At 39.6% G+C, this 17,639-nt stretch overlaps 2 protein-coding genes across 6 annotated transcripts in view; both read left to right on the top strand.

The window, feature by feature from the left end:
• Positions 1-2,597: 2,597 nt before the first annotated feature.
• yipf4 (Yip1 domain family, member 4) lies at positions 2,598-9,283 on the top strand. The gene is made up of 6 exons (XM_086180961.1): positions 2,598-2,842; positions 4,327-4,480; positions 7,902-8,073; positions 8,449-8,526; positions 8,622-8,735; positions 8,929-9,283. Exons 1-6 carry the CDS (start codon positions 2,785-2,787, stop codon positions 9,064-9,066), a joined length of 714 nt encoding a protein of 237 aa, XP_086037087.1. The 5' UTR covers positions 2,598-2,784; the 3' UTR covers positions 9,067-9,283.
• A 4,723-nt stretch (positions 9,284-14,006) lies between these two features.
• birc6 (baculoviral IAP repeat containing 6) overlaps positions 14,007-17,639 on the top strand; it is a 118,215-nt gene continuing 114,582 nt past the window's right edge. For all 5 annotated transcript variants that reach the window (XM_086179546.1, XM_086179549.1, XM_086179548.1 and 2 more), the window contains exon 1: positions 14,007-14,439. In XM_086179546.1, coding sequence (XP_086035672.1) covers positions 14,229-14,439 — 211 coding nt within the window. In that variant the 5' untranslated portion in view covers positions 14,007-14,228. The remainder of the gene's footprint in view (positions 14,440-17,639) is intronic.

The raw sequence follows: 17,639 nt of genomic DNA on the forward strand, positions 1-17,639 counted from the left end.
GAGTGAATTTTCCTTGCACTTGACCATTTATTTTGACTTTCTGCTTTCTCTCAGAATGTCCTCCTGCTAATACTGAAAACTGGCCAGTGAAAGGGTTTTCCCAGCAGGGTAGCGTGGCGAGTCACTTGACCATGGTGAGGCAGTAGAGTACACCTTAGGCCTTACTGAATCTCCATCTCTTCTTTATGAAGTCTGTCTTATGTATCTTTCCTGTTTAAACCATTCCAGCCCCTCCTTTTCATTTGTTCTTTTGTTGTGGCATTTGAGGTTAGTTTTTGCATCACTGATCTCTTTGCGTCTAATTTCAACCTCCGCTTCATCACAGCATTCCATATCAAAGCTGCCTTCTTTTGGCCGGCGAGTCTTCCCTGATGTTTACCCATGCCATTGGCCATGCCTCATTGATCCGCTTTCATCATCCAGGGTGCTTTTGAGCAATCTAGTTCTTCACTATCTCCTCACCGCCATGCTTCTTTCCCAGTGTGCTCCCCATGTAGCCCTATGTGGCCCAGCTAGACAGAGACCTATGAATTTTGGTTTGCTTGTCAGGTTTTGTTTGGATCCACACCAATATTTTAGCAGGTGTGACTCCTGCTTTTTGTCTTTTGCCTGGAAGGATCACAGACTAGCTTTTCTTCAGTCTCAGTCTTTTTCGTTGAGCAAATAACTGAATTTGTTTCTTTCCCACTTACTTCCCAGGGAGTGATGGATAGATGCAACCAGATTTTCACCATTGTGTCCCCTTAGTTCAATCTGTGCCCAAAGGAAGCACAGAGATACTGCCTGTCAGCAGACAGTTGCTCCAACCAAGGTGTGAACCCTTTTACTCAACTGCTCCCACGATGCGAATAGAAACGCCCCACTCCCTCTTTGTCCAAATATGTTCTTTCCAGCCAGAAATGTGTTCAGATTCAGTGTATATTTATGCTACCTTCATCGGTACAATGATTTGAGTTAATAAATTTGTCTTCACTGCTGCCATCCATCAGCTATTAAAAGCCTTTCAAAAAATTCAAAAAAATCCTCCTTTGTTCATTTTCAGAAATCAAATGTTCATAAATGAGGCTGTGAAATGCACATTTCCATTTTTTAATTCCTTGTCATAATAATATGGTTATTATAGTGAAAGTAATACAAAAATAATCAGTAACTGAGAATATAGGTAATTTACTATTACTTGCAAATGAAAGTGACTGGCAATTTCTTACATAAAATATTTTAAGTAATATGTTAGAACTTGCCTAACACTGATGACGATGAGCTCATGTATTCATGATTTACAGTTGATGTCCAGGCCTATCGCTGATGCAATCTGTGAAACAGGACTATTCCCCCAGAGAAAAATCAATAGAACTCACTTAGAAATTTGCAGTTGGAAGTTTGTGATGTGACTTACAATTTAAAAAAGAGCTTTGCACTGGTTGTCAGACCTGGTGTAAGAGGGAAGGTCTTCCCCAAGGGCACGTTTCCACTGGCTCACTTTGGCTCAGGTTGGGTGGGATCGGGTCGGTTTGGCCCCATTTCCACTGGCCCCAACATGGTTGAACTGTAACCATTTTGGTCCCTGCTCTGCTAAGGTTCCAAGCGAGCCGAGCAGGGACAAAAATGTGACGTAAACACATAGCGGAGTGCTGATTGGGTAACATACTTTTCTTGGGTGTTCTGTTTCACCGCTTGAAGCCTTGCCTGTCTGTCATCCCCTACTTTTAGTTTAAGCAAAAACCACTGAAAGAGCGACAGGCATAATGCTGCCTCCATGGTGTCCATTATGGTTGTTGCGTTGCACAAAAATTACGCCGGGGAACTCTTGGCCAGTGAGTCCACCCACGCTGACATGGTACCCAGTGCTAGTGGAAATGCACCCGTACCGAGCTGTATCAACCCGACCCCACCCGACATGAGCCGAAGTGAGCCTGTGGAAACACCCTAAAACTCACTGACATTAATCACTGAGTCATCATTACTAGTTTTTCAGATAGTACAAAGCCAACGCTTGACCAAAAGCTCTTCATAGACCACAATGTGGCTTCATTATGTAATAAAGTTCCTACTCTATTTTTAGTATTATTATTATTATTATTTGTAGAAACAGGTGTTATGCAAAGCTGGAGTTGGAAGTCTTTCCTGGGGGCCAAATTACTATTGCCAAACCCATATAGGATTTTTGAGTCAGATATCTGTCCAATTTTAGAGCAGAAAAAAAAAATCACAGAATTGGCAGACCGATATATCGGCCAGCTCCATGCTTTTGTTGTTGTTTTTTTTGTTTGTTTTGTTTTTTTAATTAAGGGTAACAAAATCCTAGCGTTAAGGGAGGGGATGCAAGTTTTTTTTTGTATGAAGCTGATCTATAACTAAAAGACAAGGATTTTGAGGGTAAATAACTGTTATTTCAGTGCTCCTAAGCACTGGAACACAAATAACACAAGTAAAATCAACATTAAATACTTATCTGGTTTTACTTCAGTCAAATTTTGAATTGAGTACTTTTGACAGATATTTTATATAGGTATTGCTACTTTTACTTGATTTAAGGAACTATACTTCCCCCACCATTGGCAGTTGTTTGACTTGAGATGAGAGGATCATAAGACGTGTCGTATTTCCCAGCTTCCTCTGCACTTCCGGGTTTTCCATAGTTGAGGTAACCGACAGAACGTAAACAAAAATGCGATAGTTTAACTTCATTATCGAGCTGTAATCAATGACAGCACTAAAAACCTTACTGCTCATTTGAATGCAATTTTCTGGACCTAAGGTGTGTGGCACCGATAGAAATCGACCATGCAGTTTACTCCCACAAACGGAGATTTCACGTTCGTCTCCTCCACTGAGGCTGAAGGTAAGCTAATGGGAGTATATCTCCGTAGATAGCATAGCAGGCCGATCCGTTTACCTGCTTTATTCTACTGGAAATAAAGTAGCGAAATCATCCAAACATGTATCGCTGTAGTCAAAAACAATAGCTATATGTGAGCTGACACGATACTGGTGAAACTAAAGAGCTACAGTATCTTGCATTATTAAATATACCAGGCTAGCCATGTAGCTTCGCTAATTGCTCTCCTGATACGTGTCGCTGGTGTTAGCTAGCGAAGAAAGTGGCTAACGAACGCCAATAAAACTCGGAAGTTTTTTCGTCCTGAGTTCAGTGGCCATATTAATAACACCCTATTTACGCAATATTTTTTCAAAACCTACATCATTTTGACGAAGAACAGTAATCGGTATCTTGACCAAAATATAACTGCATTTCTGTTTACATTGGTCGCTCATAGTTTCCACCATCTTAAATTATACTGCCGAAGGTATAGGGTGAAAGAAGTTGTAATGCAAATCCTGTCATTATCCAATGTAATGGAAAATATTTGTTGCAAACCCCTGTTAAAATCACACTTTTTTTTGTCAAAATCAAATATTAACATCACCAACCCAGTTTAAATGATAAGTCGTGGTGCAATGACCGTACTTCAAAAATCATACAGGCCTTGTCATGAATTTGATTAATCATCCCTCCCAAAATCCTTAAACATAAGGAAACGTAAAGGCACAAGAGATGAGAGAACAAAGAATAAACTTCTACCAAGCAGATGTATATTAGTGTTATTATTTTCTGTCTCTTAAAGTAGTAGTAATGTTTCAGCTTCATCAGAAAGAGGCCAACACATAATAGCTTTTAGGATTATTATTTTATAATGCATTAAAATTGTAATGTATGTGCTGTCTGCATGTGTGTATGTTTTCATGTGTTTTGGTTGGTTTCAGTTATAGTATCATTACAACATATATTAAGATGATTCTTAATCAAAGTCATAGTGTTAAAGCTTCACTAATAAACTCAAAAAAGAGGAAAATTGGCATGATGCAAATTGACATGTCAATTCAGTAAATGGCTGCAGCTGATAATTCATATTTTTTCAAAATTAAACCACCTTAGAAGTCAGAAGTATCACTTTGGCACAACATCCAGTCGACTGCACGCCCACCAATGGCATGTCACATCACTGGTTCAGGGTTTGAACACGCTTCTGATGCATCAGCATGACACACTCTCTTTTGGAGCAAAAATGAAATGCAGAAAGTAACTTTTAACTAAAGAAAGGAATCATTAAGTTTATATAAAAAGAGATAATAATCACAGTAAAATACATTTAGTTCTTGCGTACTCAGCTCCAGCAGGATATTGCCATCCCTCTGTGGTGTCGTGTAAGTTGATTGCAACCATATTGTTTTAAATCACTCTCGTTGGTTCTGCATGTGCTTCCTGTGGCATACCAATCTATGATCAAACACTTTACTCTGTAAACAAACGCTTCTGCTCCACAGAGCTCAGTGGTACCATTAGCACCCCGGATATTAAACTAAATATGGGGACTGATGGTGGTAAGGATCCGTATGCCACCACCTTCCTGAGGCAACGGGGCTATGGCTGGCTGCTGGAGGTGGAGGAGGATGATGGGGAAGAGAGCAAACCTCTTTTGTGAGTACATGCTGTCTGTTGTTAAGTTAGGCTTTTGTCTTATCTTTGTCTTATTTGTCAATGTTTTGTCAGAATAACATGAATTTATGATGATAGACAGAAAAAAATCAGTGTCCAGTTCATCGGCATAAGTGAAACTACATCAGCTAAGGAGAGAGAATGAGAATGGTAGCAGTTGTTTCAGTTTTGTGAGTCTGCTTGCACTCAGTTGGTACACTCAGCTTGATAATGCATATCAAAAGTGTAACTGGTTGCATGGTTGACATAGTGTTGTGATGAAATAAGCTCATTCATTCATCATTACTGGATTGTGTGGATAATCCTGGGATAGTTTCTGTTGGACAGATGTCTTCTGGGGAAACTTGTGCACTGACTCATAGAAGGCAGTCTGTGCTACTCAAGTGTTTTAAACCACACCCGTGTTAAGACGATTCACATAAGATAAGAACAGATGAGGCTGATGGTAAACAAGTCTTGTTTTCACGAGAGACATTTTGATTTGTGTCTTGTTCCAACTTTTGCTGAATACCTGATGCTAAATTAATTAGCAAAGGAATTATTTAATTTGGGTTTTTTGTCACCCTCAAGACAAATCTGGCTACATTTCAGCATTATTTACTGTATTGTAATTGAATCAAAGCAAAATAATTTGAAATTCCCTGAAGACTGTTATGAATGATATTATGGACACAGACACACTGGTGATTTTTTTTTCCTGACATATTTATCAGGGATATGAATATGGCCATGGGTGATGATGGGAAAAAAATGATGGTGTCCGGATGTAAGAGCCTGCAGTTCTGTTCTACTCAAGAAGGTTGAATATTTATGGGTTTATTATAAGCAAATATATGGCTGAGGAATGCAAAGTCAGCCCTCACATTGCGATTGTGTAAGTGGGGGACAACCAGCTTCTTGGTTATTTGAATGCAAGCAATATGTTGAATGATTGTGTGATGACCAAGAGTTGAACCTGGTTCAGTTTTTGTCAACTTCATGTTATTTAGTAAGGCATTAATTGGCCGATCTAATACAGTGCTCAACAAATTTATTAGACCATCTGTCATAAAAATGAGAAAACAAATATTTATGAAGTTTTTCAAAAACTTCTAAGTTATTTATTTATTGAGCACAACAAACTGAAACAACTAAATAGCCCATTTTCACCCTAACCAAAAAATAATAATATTTTGTATGGCCTCCTTTGGCCTTGATAACAGCTTGCTTTCTTGCTGAAATTGTTTTTAATGTACTTTTCGATAGTCTCTTTTGTTGTTGAGTTCCAAATCGTTGCTAGCTGTTCCCACAGACTTTGTTTGGATAAAACTTTTGTGCGATAAATCTTTTTATGTACTAAATCGCAAATTTGTTCAATAGGATTCAAATCTAGACTTTGACTTGGCACGTCCATCAGTTCCAGTCCCCAAGATTTGTTTTTCCTGGTCAAATCTCTACACAGCTTTGAAGCATGCTTTGGGTCCTTAAACTTTAGATTGGGTGGTGGTCTAATAAATTTGTTAAGCACCATATATGCACATTCAAATTCTTAGTGGATTAGCTGTCTGAATATTATAAATCCCTGAACAATATTTGAATTATCTGATAAAAATAATGTATTATTTTAATAAATAAATTTGCCCAACAGTATTGTATTTCATGTGTCTACAGCACCGTAAACAACATGCCTGCTGTACCAACATAGTCCTGTACTTTTTTTAAGGCATAACTGGTTTTGTTTGATTCCCCACCAATTTTCTCCTGTGGCATAAGCCAGTTAGGTTTGGCACTTGCTTGTGGGAGGTGGTATGTTCCAGTGGAACACAGTCGATATAATTGGGGGGGGGGGGGGGGGGCACACTTTTGAAGTACAAAGAAAATTATACATGATTAAATTATTTTTTAAAAATAAAAAAAGTGAAAAGTGTGATGTGCAAAAGTATTCAACCCCCCTGAGTCACTACTGTGTGAAACCACCTTTTGCTGTATTACATCTACAAGTCTTTAGGGGTATGCCTCAACCAGCTTTGCAAATCTAGAGACTGCAGTTTTTGCCCATTCTTCTTTACAAAACAGCTCAAGCTCAGTCAGATTTGTGTATGGCAGTTTTCAGATCTTGCCACATATTCTCGATTGGATTTAGGTCTGGACTTTGACTTGGCCTTTCTAACACATGAATTTTGTTTTTCTTTTCTTTTCCTTTTTTAAAAAATCCATTGTAGCCTTGGCTTTATGTTTAGGGTCATTGTCCAGCAGGAAGGTGAACTTCGGCCCCAGTCTCAAGTCTTTTGCAGACTCCCTACAGGTTTTCTTCCAAGATTGATGTGTATTTGGCTCTGTCTTCCTTGTCCCTGCTAAAGAGAAGCGCCCCCAGAGCATGCTGCTGCCACCACCATGTTTGACAGTAGGGATGGTGTGTTCAGAGGTCAGTGTTAGTTTTCCGCCAAACATACCATTTTGCATGATGGTCAAAAAGTTCAGTTTTGTTCTCATCTGACCAGAGCATCTTCTTCCACATTTGCCATGCCCCCCACATGGCTTCTGGCAAACTGTAAACAGGACTTCTTATGATTTCGTTTAACAATGGGTTTCTTCTTGCCACTAACACAAAGGCCAGATTTTTGCAGTCCACGGCTAATAGTTGTCATGTGGACAGATTTCTCCACCTGAGCTGTGAATCTCTGCTGTTGATCCAGTCACCATGGGCCTGTAGGCTGTATCTCTCATCAGTGTTCTCCTTGTTCAGCCTTTAAGTTAAGGTGGACAGCAGTGTCTTGGTAGGTTTGCAGTTGTGCCATATTCTTTCTATTTCCGGATGATGGATTGAACAGTGCTCAGTGAGATGTTCAGAGCTTGGCAAATCTTTTTATAGGCTAACCCTGCTTTAAACTTCTCCACAACTCTCAGGGGTGTTCCTTTGACTTCATGATGCTGTTTCTTCCCCAATATTCTCTCAACAAACCTCTGAGGCTGTCACAGAACAGCTGTACTTGTACTGAGATTAGATTATACACAGGTGGACTCTATTTAGTCATCAGGTCAGCTTTTGATCAGTCAGCATTCTTTAGGCAACTTCTGAAGACAATTGGTTGCACTCAGAGAAAAGGAGAATGAATACTTTTGCACACCACAATTTTCAGTTTTTAATTTGTGTAACAAAAAAATTAAACTCATGTATAATTTTGTTTGTACTTAACAATCGTGTGCCACTTTGTGTTGGTCTTTTTCATAAAATTCCAATAAAATATATTTATGTTTGTGGTTGTAACGTGACAAAATGTGGAAAAGTTCAAGGGATATGAATACTTTTGCAAGCCACTGTATGAAAGATGTCAGAAGTGAATGGCTCAGACCTGTGAATGTAATCCAAATTATTAGTTTTTTGCGAACTGATTTAATTGATCTTTTGTCTGTGTATGCTCAGGGAGGAGCTGGACATTGACCTGAAGGACATCTATTACAAGATCCGTTGTGTGCTGATGCCAATGCCATCACTCGGTTACAATAGACAGGTTGTCCGAGATAACCCAGATTTCTGGGGCCCTTTAGCTGTGGTGCTGCTCTTCTCAATGATCTCCATCTATGGACAATTTAAGGTGAATTAGACATCATAATGATCACTGTTGACCATATTCATGAATTCAAGCACAAACATGGCTGTGTCGTAGCAGCCAGTGCTGCCCACATTCCACCAGACGCACCACAGCATATTTCAGAAGTGTCCCAGTCTATTTCTGACAAGAGCCACGTCGGCAGAGCAATTTTTTAAAAATAAAATGCGCTATGAACATTGCCACATCAATGCCATAATTGCAATGAAAAGTGGAACTACAATATTTTTTTACACTGAATACTCTTTGCTCTCTCAGTTCATTTGACCTATTTTGTAGCACTTTTGTAATTGATCTAGTTAATTGTGATGACGTGGCGTGTTTTCAGTTTTTATGCTAACCTCTGCTGTCACTGGGCAGGTTGTGTCTTGGATCATCACCATCTGGATATTTGGAGCACTAACAATATTTCTGCTGGCTCGTGTTCTGGGCGGTGAGGTAAGAACAGTTGGCACATCATCATCTTCAAACAAATTTCCATACACAGGATATAAATGTTTTACTTCCTGACTCATGTTGTTGTTTTGGAGCAGGTTTCCTATGGCCAGGTCCTTGGAGTGATCGGATATTCCCTTCTTCCTCTCATTGTTATAGCCCCTCTGCTCTTAGTGATCCGAGGTTTCGAGGTAGTCTCTACACTTATCAAAGTGAGTGAAAGACAACCTATTTATCATGAAGAGTGACCCAGCAGTTCACGGGAATCATCAGTCTAAAGGCTAGAGACTGTTTGTTGATTCTGTCTTTCTAAGAAGTTTTTGGCAATATCATTTGAGTAAAAGCCTCTTTTCAATATGATAACAATGAAGACATCTCGTGATTCTTTCTTTGCTTATCTTTCAGCTGTTTGGAGTGTTCTGGGCTGCGTACAGTGCTGCTTCACTGCTCGTCGGAGATGAATTTAAAACAAAGAAGCCTCTTCTCATATACCCCATTTTCCTTTTGTATATCTACTTCCTATCTCTATATACCGGTGTCTGACTTCATGAGTTGAAACTGTGGACCTTTTCATGGACAGTGACCCTGGACTACAAGGAAAAAAACCCATCAGAATCAAGATTTTTTTGAAAAGTGTTCATTCTTTTTTTTAAAAAATAGTAGACAGTGGGTATGTTGGGAATATATATATATATATCAGTGTATATAGTTTTGTCCCTTATGTCTTTGTTCAATAAAAAATATCTGCTTTTACAGCTTATACTTTGGTATGCAGACTTCTCGTTTACCAGTGCAATACAGTTCCAGTAGTCCAAATTAGTTGATGAAGCTGGAAAGTCATATTAATGCTTTGTTATCAGGCAGAAGAATGTGGTGCCAAATGTTTGTGTATATGTATGTTCATACTGAAGGATGATTTGAGACCAAGAGACAATACCACACGGACAAATTGAGCATATGTTACATGTTGTTATGCACTGTAATATACGATGAGAAATGTCCATGTATGCTTTTTCATTTTTTCCACACTTTGGTTGTCTTCCCTTATGGATGTTAGTACAAGAAGAAGCAGGTTGACTGAAGTAGTCACGGTCTTATAAAGCTTTTTCTACTAAAAGTGGTGCCTTGTTTTCCACCTGTTACCACACCCTCAGTGCAGAGATGTTGTCATTTGATGAATAATCTCAATGAATAGAATAATTTGTTACAGGAACATTTGGTTTGTGCTGACTCAGTACTGCAAGTTTAAGGGTAGACACAACTGGTAAAGGTGCCAACTAAACTAGAAAAGCACTTGGGGACTGCAGACCTGAGTCAAGACCAATAGCTTGGTCCACATAGAAACCTACACATTTGCCAATGTTCCTGAAATTTCCAAAAAGTTCCATATTATGTTTCTTCAATGAATCTGTCAAAATCTTTAATATTTGCAAAACATTTAACAAAATCCTTAAATCAGCCACACAATTGAATGAGTTGTTTTTGTCCTTGGCCCGTAGTGCTCTCCCAGATTAGTGACAAACAGCCTGGTAGAATTTGTGTAATCTTGCTAAAAGACAAAATATTACTTGCTTTTCAGAGACAAAACAAATTTTGCAACACTTTTAGTGTCTTAACAGATTTGATTCAAGTACAATAATAGTTTCCAAACAAGTTTGACAAGACATGAACTGATCCAATATAAAAATAATGTAAAAGTGAATCCAAAATTATGTAGTGTTGCTACAAAAACGGATATTCAAATAAGCATTGAGGCGATTTCTGATGCCTTGTACTAGATATATGTGGATTACAGTAATTCTTTCAACTAATGATCACATTGTGTGTTAGTCTCAGACATAGAGTTGAATCATTTCACCTTTATTATATAGTGGAGGTATAGATAAGAGGGAAGGGTGAAAAACAAACATTTGCAGCCACAATCAAACCACAAACATTGTGGTATGTGTCAGAACCTGTTAACTAATTATCAATACACTATTTTTAACCCTCACTCTACCAAATCTGTAGTCCTACCATGAAGTTTGAATAATACACAAGAAACTCATATCTTTATCATCCATCCAACGTGATGTAACAAAGCTGCATTATGTTGGTCTTGTAAGACATGAAACTGGTTCAGGTTCAACTGCAACTTCAAAATGCCAAAGTCAAACCTCACAGAGGCAAAGCAGAATGTCATCACAGCATTTATGTCTTGAGAAACAGTCACACCCTCACCACAAACTATGAAAATGTTCATTGCGTTGTGATCTGCTCCTCCGGATTGTATCCAAGACACAACACTAGTTGCAAGTTAAGTATCTGAGCATTAGCTATCATTTTACCTGTGAGTTCCATATCAGTTCATGTTTCCAATTGACAACTTCTTTTTTGTAATTCAATTTTTTGCTATATTGTTGTCACAAACTTGTAGCTTCTTGAAACCACCAACTATAATCAATGACATACTTTGAGGACCACAATGCCACACAAAATTTATAGAAATTACAATAAAAACTAATAAATCTGTTGAGCAAAGAGTACCTGTTGTGTCTTCAAAGAAGTACCTTGGAAATCACTTGGGCTTCAAACTCAGAGGACATTTATATTGAAGAGGTGGTAAAGAAAGCCTCCAAATGGCCTCATTTCCTTACAGTCATATCCAGGATTGGACAGCCTGATGATGATCTAATGACAGTTGACACCTCATACTGCCACGTATGAATATGGTGCCAAACTTTTAGCTTGTTGCAAAAAAAAACAAACAACAGACACATGAGAAGAGTTGTCACCATCATGTCAAGTTAAGTCTAGTTAATTGTATTTATATAGCACCAAATCACAACAAAAGTTATCTCATGACACTTTACAGGTAGAGCGGGTCTAGTACCACACCTCGTCAATGAATTTACACCCAACAGTCCTCCATCAGCAAGCACATCAGGCAACCAGAAAACCGTCCTTTTAACAGGCAGGAACGTCAAGCAGATCCAGGTTCAACGGGGACGGCCTTCTGCTTTGACCGGGTGGGGGGGAAAGAGAGCAGGAGAGTGGGGCAGAGACAGAGACAGATAATGGAGGAAGACAGATAAACAGAAGGAGAGAGAGGGACAGAGATAAAGAGAGAGAGAGAGGGAAGAGACTGATGGACAGACGGGGATATGAGCAGGTGATGCTAAGGGTAGCAGCTTGAGCCTCTTCAGAGAAGAAGAAGAAGACAAGTTAGTAACATATATGAGTATAGGAGGACAGAGACGACACAGAGGAGGAGAGAGAAGCCCAGTGCACCATGGGAGATCCCCCCGGCAGTCTAATATATCAGCTTACCTAAGGGCCAGCCTAATCAGCCCTAACTATAAGCTTTATCAAAAAGGAAGGTCTAAAGTCTGCTCTAACATGTAGTAAGGGTGTTTGCATCCTGGACCAAAACTGGGAGGCTGTTCCACAGCAGGGGAGCCTGATAGCTGAAGGCTCTGTCTCTCGTTCTACTTTTAGAAACTCTTGGAACCATAAGTAACCCTGCATGCTAGGAGTGAAGGGTTCTTTGACTAAGGGACAGGGGACATGAGCTCTTTCAGCTATGAAGGTGCCTGTTTGTTGTGGGCTTTGTATGTTAGAAGAAAAAATTGGATTTTATAAAGAATTTAACATGGAGCCAATGCACGGAAGAGCCAATGCACGGAAGAGCCAATGCATAGAAAAAGAGCTCCACACCAATAGATGTTGGTGAAAAGATAACATCCTTGAAAAAAAATTGTTTGTATAATATTTTGTAGCTTCACAGGGAACTGTGTCAATAGGAAATGAGATAAATTGCCACTAATGATGTCACTCGGTTGACTTCTGTTTGAAATAGAAGTGTGAAGGTATAAAAACACTGAGGTCACCAACCTCTATAGCTGCTGCTCATCTCTCTTTAAGTTAAGCCACCTGAGGCTATACAGTCTTATTAAATGAGGAGAGTTGTTTTTGAAGGAAGACAATATTTCTGACTCTTAAGTATTGGTTTTCCTTCTGTGTTCAAACTATCCATCGCAGGTCTCACAGTGGAATTGAAATGTGAGATTGGGAGAATACCCCTTTGTTGGATCACCAGTGTTATTACTACACATAACAATGAGTTGGATGTCTGTCCCAAATTTGATAATGGGCAAGTCTGAGGATCACCAAAATGATTTGAATTTGTTTCTTATAGTCCATCAATGTCTGTTCAAAATTTCCATAGTGATGCAATAGTTGTTCAGATATTTCAGCATGGAACCAATGTTCTGCAAACCAACCAACAATGACATTTTGTCATCCACTGAGTTAAAAAAAAAAGCCAGAGTGCAGATAAAACAATCTTAATTGAAGTTAAGTCAATAAACATAATGAACATATTCAAATCAAAAATTGTTCTTGTGGATAATATTTACAGCGTGATGAATAAATTAAATCTTTATTATGACTAAACTCAAGTATTGTGCATATTGTACTGATTTTGTGTGACATTATGACATTGTAATCTGTCATATGTGAGGTGAAAATGGTGGGCTTAACTTTCAACTTGCCCCTTTGTGGTTCCACCTCAGCCATGAAGAGTCTTCATGCTGTGAAAAATATTCACATTGTTTTAAAGTTATTAGACCTAATGTAGTTGGAAAATCATTGGCATGTCATAAATGAAGATTTATTTAATTCAATAAAACATTTGAATTTTTTATTTTTATTTTGTTGATTGGCCAATAGCGGCGTGGTGGTAAATTGGTCAGCACTGTCGCCTCACAGCAAGAAGGTTTTGGGTTTGAGGTTCGGGTATGTTCGGGTATGTGATCTTTCTGTGTGGAGTCTCCATGTTCTCCCCAGGCCTGCGTGGGTTCTCTCCGGGTACCCTGGGTTCCTCCCACAGTCCAAAGACATCAAGCGGGGACGAGGCTGATTGATACTCTAAATTGACCGTAGGTATGACTGTGAGTGTGAATGGTTGTCTGTCTATATGTCTAAGCCCTGCAATGGATTGGAGACCTGTCCAGAGTGAACCCTGCCTTTTGCGGAATGGCTACTGGGATAGGCTCCATCACGCACCCCCCCCCCCCCCCCCCTTAAAAGGATAAGCAGAAAAAATGAATGGATGGTTGGCCAACATGAAAATAAATTCTACAACATTAAGGACTGAAGATTAGTCAGCTAACTAAACTGGCAGTCCTAAAAATCATAACAATTTATAATAGTGTAATCCATCGTATTGAATCTTATCTGAGGTGAGGAGTCAATATCAAATTTGATTGAATGATCGTATGATTTCAACTGCATTAATGTGGATGAAGTAGTTTATACTTTTATTTTAATTAGACTCAGTATATAGTGAATACAAGTACTGGAAAGACTAGAAGATTTCGTGCGACCTGGTCATATTTTGTTGCAGAGGTATTTTTCAGGTGGTTCTAGTTTTTTTCCCAGTTGTTCACGCTTGCACTCGGGTTTCTCGCGAGAGGTAGTGGAGCTATACGCTACCTCCGTTCACCTATCATGTAACTGACAGAGAGTCCAGCCTGGAGTTTCTCAATGCTGATGGTGAATAGCCACTGCTGCGGTAACGGGCGGAGGAGAAGAAGCCGCAGAGGGAGTCAGCAGTGGCAGAGGGAGGATAGTTCGGAGTTAGTCTTTTAGATTTCTCAACATTACTTGTATCAGCGGATCCTCACCAACCTAGGAAGGGAAGGGAAGGGAAAAAATAAGGAAAGATGGCGGCCGCGGCCTCGCCGGGCTCCGGCTCGTCCACATCCTCGGACTGGATTGTATTGAGAGACGGTTGCCTGCGCTGCGACGAGGAGGGCCTGCGTAGCCTTTCCTACCACCCGGCCCTCAACGCTATTTTAGCCGTCACCAGCCGCGGAAGTATAAAAGTCATTGATGGCACTTCGGGGGCCATTCTCCAGGCTTCAGCATTGCATGGTAAGCACCGGCGCGCTCTGTCACGCTCTGACACTTACAGTTTCAGTTTTGACAAACCAACTCCAGATTGTCAACACACACCAAACACGACACAACGTATAGCCTCTGCTTGCTAACGTTAGCTGTTCCTAGCAGTTGTCTCTGGGCCTAGTAAGATTATTTAGCAGACAAGATTCGTTAAGCCTCTCTTGTAAAAACATATATCTTTGCGTCGCATCTTTGTCTGTGATCAGACTGAAATGTTATCCCTCGAACGTGAATGTTTACTAAGTCAGCTACTTTATCTCACTCATACAACATGACATTTCTACCATGCAAGCTAATAGCTACAGATTGCTAGCCGGCTAGCCGGACAATCTTCCCTGTCAGTGTATTGTCTTACACAGTAGTCTCAATTATGACACCTTTCGAAACGCAATTCATATCTGGGACACCTGTATAAACACGTTTGTCTTTTGGGTTTTGATCTAGAATTCGCAGCCATAATGCGTGTAATTGAATTGTGCCAGTAGCCACTTGCCTCGATAGCCTTAGCTGCTCAACTTTATAGTCTACCGGACGCGCATGTAAAGGCATTGGTGGGATGCAGAAAGTGTGCGGAGTTGATGCCGCAGAGCTTGTGTAATGGGGCCTTGTTTGCTTGCCTTGCTAACTTCGCTACTCTATATAAAATATTACCCTAACTCATGTCTTGCTGATGTTACCTTTCAGCACGCAATGTCCTGTCATAATGTGTTGGTGTCACAACCAAGTTACAGGACGTTGCATACTAAGTGCCAACAAGAGTTAGGAATCCTCTGCTAACTCTTATGCTTTCTTTGTGTATACATAATAATACCCTGTACATCATAGTGTTTTATGAATGGTGAACGTTAAATTGGTAAACACACACTTCATCTCATGGGATGGATGGGCTACAGTCTACTGTTGGCATGTATTTACCCCAAAACAGTGTTGCTTCCAAAATTTAATATGAAAGTAAAGGGTTACTCAACAATATTTCCATCTGTGTAGAGTAGTAATTTGCTGATCAGACCACTATGTTACTTGTACCAAAATAACTGCATACATAGGACTAGGTATTAAAAAAATGTAAGCATGTAATTCACAGGCTCATTAATGAACATTTGTTTCTTAAAACAGGAGGAAGATGCTTATTGACAGTTGAATTTGAAAATATTTTCAATTTTTTCTTTTTTCTTTCTGAGTACAAACTACACATGTTGAATTTGTATATATGTATATTTACATGTTGTGACGGTAAAAAGATTGAACGAAGTACTATGTCAGAAAATAGTTTTCCAAGTACCACCATTATAACTGAAGTTAAAATACAATAACATAGCAACTCTATTCAGCTACAGCAGGGGCAGACAACACAATTTCTCAGAGGGCCGTTTGGGTAAGTCAGTTAGGGGCCACACATGAGACAATCGGAAGGAAACAACTGATGTATGTAGATGTATATGTGTGTATAATGTTTGTACATACAGAGAGAGATGCATTGATCACTGATGTAATACAGAGTACACACACTCAGTACACACACAATACAGACTCCTACACATAGGACTCAGTGTGTACTGAGTCGTCCTGCCCTCACTGGTCTCACTGCGTGGTCCAGTGAGGGCAGGACGACATGGTATCGGCTGAAATGGGTGCAGTTGCTATGTGACAGAGACACACACCAAAATGTTTTAGAATCACATGCAACAGTATTTTGTCTTACCGTCAACAAGAGGAAATCACTGGCTCTGGTGATTCTGCGGAGGAGAGCAGTGAAGAAGAAGCATGTGTTCATCCATAGGACAACACAGGAGTTTAAGATATTCGACTTGTCCTGGAACTACAGTGCCATGATGGTTGCTCCCAGGGTTATTAACACCGCTAGGGTAATCTTTTCCTTCATCACCATTGTTGTTATCTACCATTCCCTCCTGCCAGATTACTCACGATTGAGCTACTGGTGGAGCACGTGTTTGAATGGTGTACCTGAACTGCTTCAATACATCTTGTTTGTGTTTCAGCCTTGGATGTTTGGTTCAAAGGTGCCATCCAAGGTTTCCTGGTTTCATTGATTTATTCTGGAGAACTTCAGCACATACACACTGGGGCCTTGGCTCTTAATAAGTTCAACTGAATCAGTATTGGAGATATCTTGAGTCATTGCGCTCAATCATCTTGTGTCATTTGTTTGTTGATGGCAGTTTTGGTTGAGGATCCCAACATCGATGATATAATAGGGAGGAAAAATAATTTGTGAGGTACACATTGCCAAATGGATCTGTTCGTGCAGTTCTTGGAGGTGAATCAGACCACAGTTTTGTAGGAATTCCCTACAATGCACTGTCCATGATGTCAGAAGGACTTTTTCTGGTTGTGTAGTATGTGGATTTTGTGTATGTAAGAAATATCCAATGGTGTCATTGATACATTGAAGATGTGGGGCCTCAGTTTGGAAAAGACAGTGTGTATATTGTAGACTATATAATATTAATGTCTCCTGTTGCTGTAAAAGGCAGCTTTAAAGAGCATCGTGTCATTGTCCACTTCAGTAAGACAATCTTTCACTCCACCTGATTTTCTGCATCCACTACATCCTTTCTGCTAGTTGCTGTGTGTGTGTGTGTGTGTGTGTGTGTGTGTGTGAGTGTGAGTGAGTGAAGGGGCTGCATGAAACCCACCTGAGCTGGAACTCAGTGGAAGCACAGTAAACAACACCATAGCACTTTTTATGGCTTTGTCATGTTCAAATGGCTTCGGTGAAGTGAAAAAAAAATCATCGATCAATTATTCTGGATCTATCCATTAATTATCAAAGAATTATGATCCATGTAAGAAACATTTTTTTGTTTGCTGTAACATTACTGTATGACACTTGTGTGAGGTTTTGGGAATTCCTGTATCTGTGATCAACATTGCTTATTTCCCTGTTGATGGTTGGTGCTTGTTGTTATAAATCCTTGTGTTGACAACTGGGCATGAGCCAAGACTTACATGCATTCTTCACTGATAGGTGTGAATGAACTAGGATTTGAGCCTTTATAGTAGAAAAAAAAAACTTTATAAAGCGATGAAATAGAGTAAGCGGCAGTTCTATTTCTAAATGGTGCACGACCACTACTGGTGCATGTAGGGGAAGTGCTGACTTGACATGAATGCTAATTCTAAGTCCACAAGCTATTTTCATTTGTTGCACT

Source organism: Aulostomus chinensis, chromosome 16 (genome assembly GCF_037954235.1).
Source record: "Aulostomus chinensis isolate RoL2024-O1b breed Wild chromosome 16, RoL_Achi_v1.0, whole genome shotgun sequence".
In the NCBI taxonomy this organism is placed as follows: Eukaryota; Metazoa; Chordata; class Actinopteri; order Syngnathiformes; family Aulostomidae; genus Aulostomus; species Aulostomus chinensis.

Bases quoted from the DNA above. Each gene is read 5' to 3' on its own strand.
- yipf4 (XM_086180961.1), top strand. From the start codon at position 2,785: ATGCAGTTTACTCCCACAAACGGAGATTTCACGTTCGTCTCCTCCACT. The intron at 2,843-4,326 runs GTAAGCTAATGG...TCTGCTCCACAG, and splicing joins CTCCTCCACTGAGGCTGAAG to AGCTCAGTGGTACCATTAGC. The intron at 8,527-8,621 runs GTAAGAACAGTT...GTTTTGGAGCAG, and splicing joins CTCGTGTTCTGGGCGGTGAG to GTTTCCTATGGCCAGGTCCT.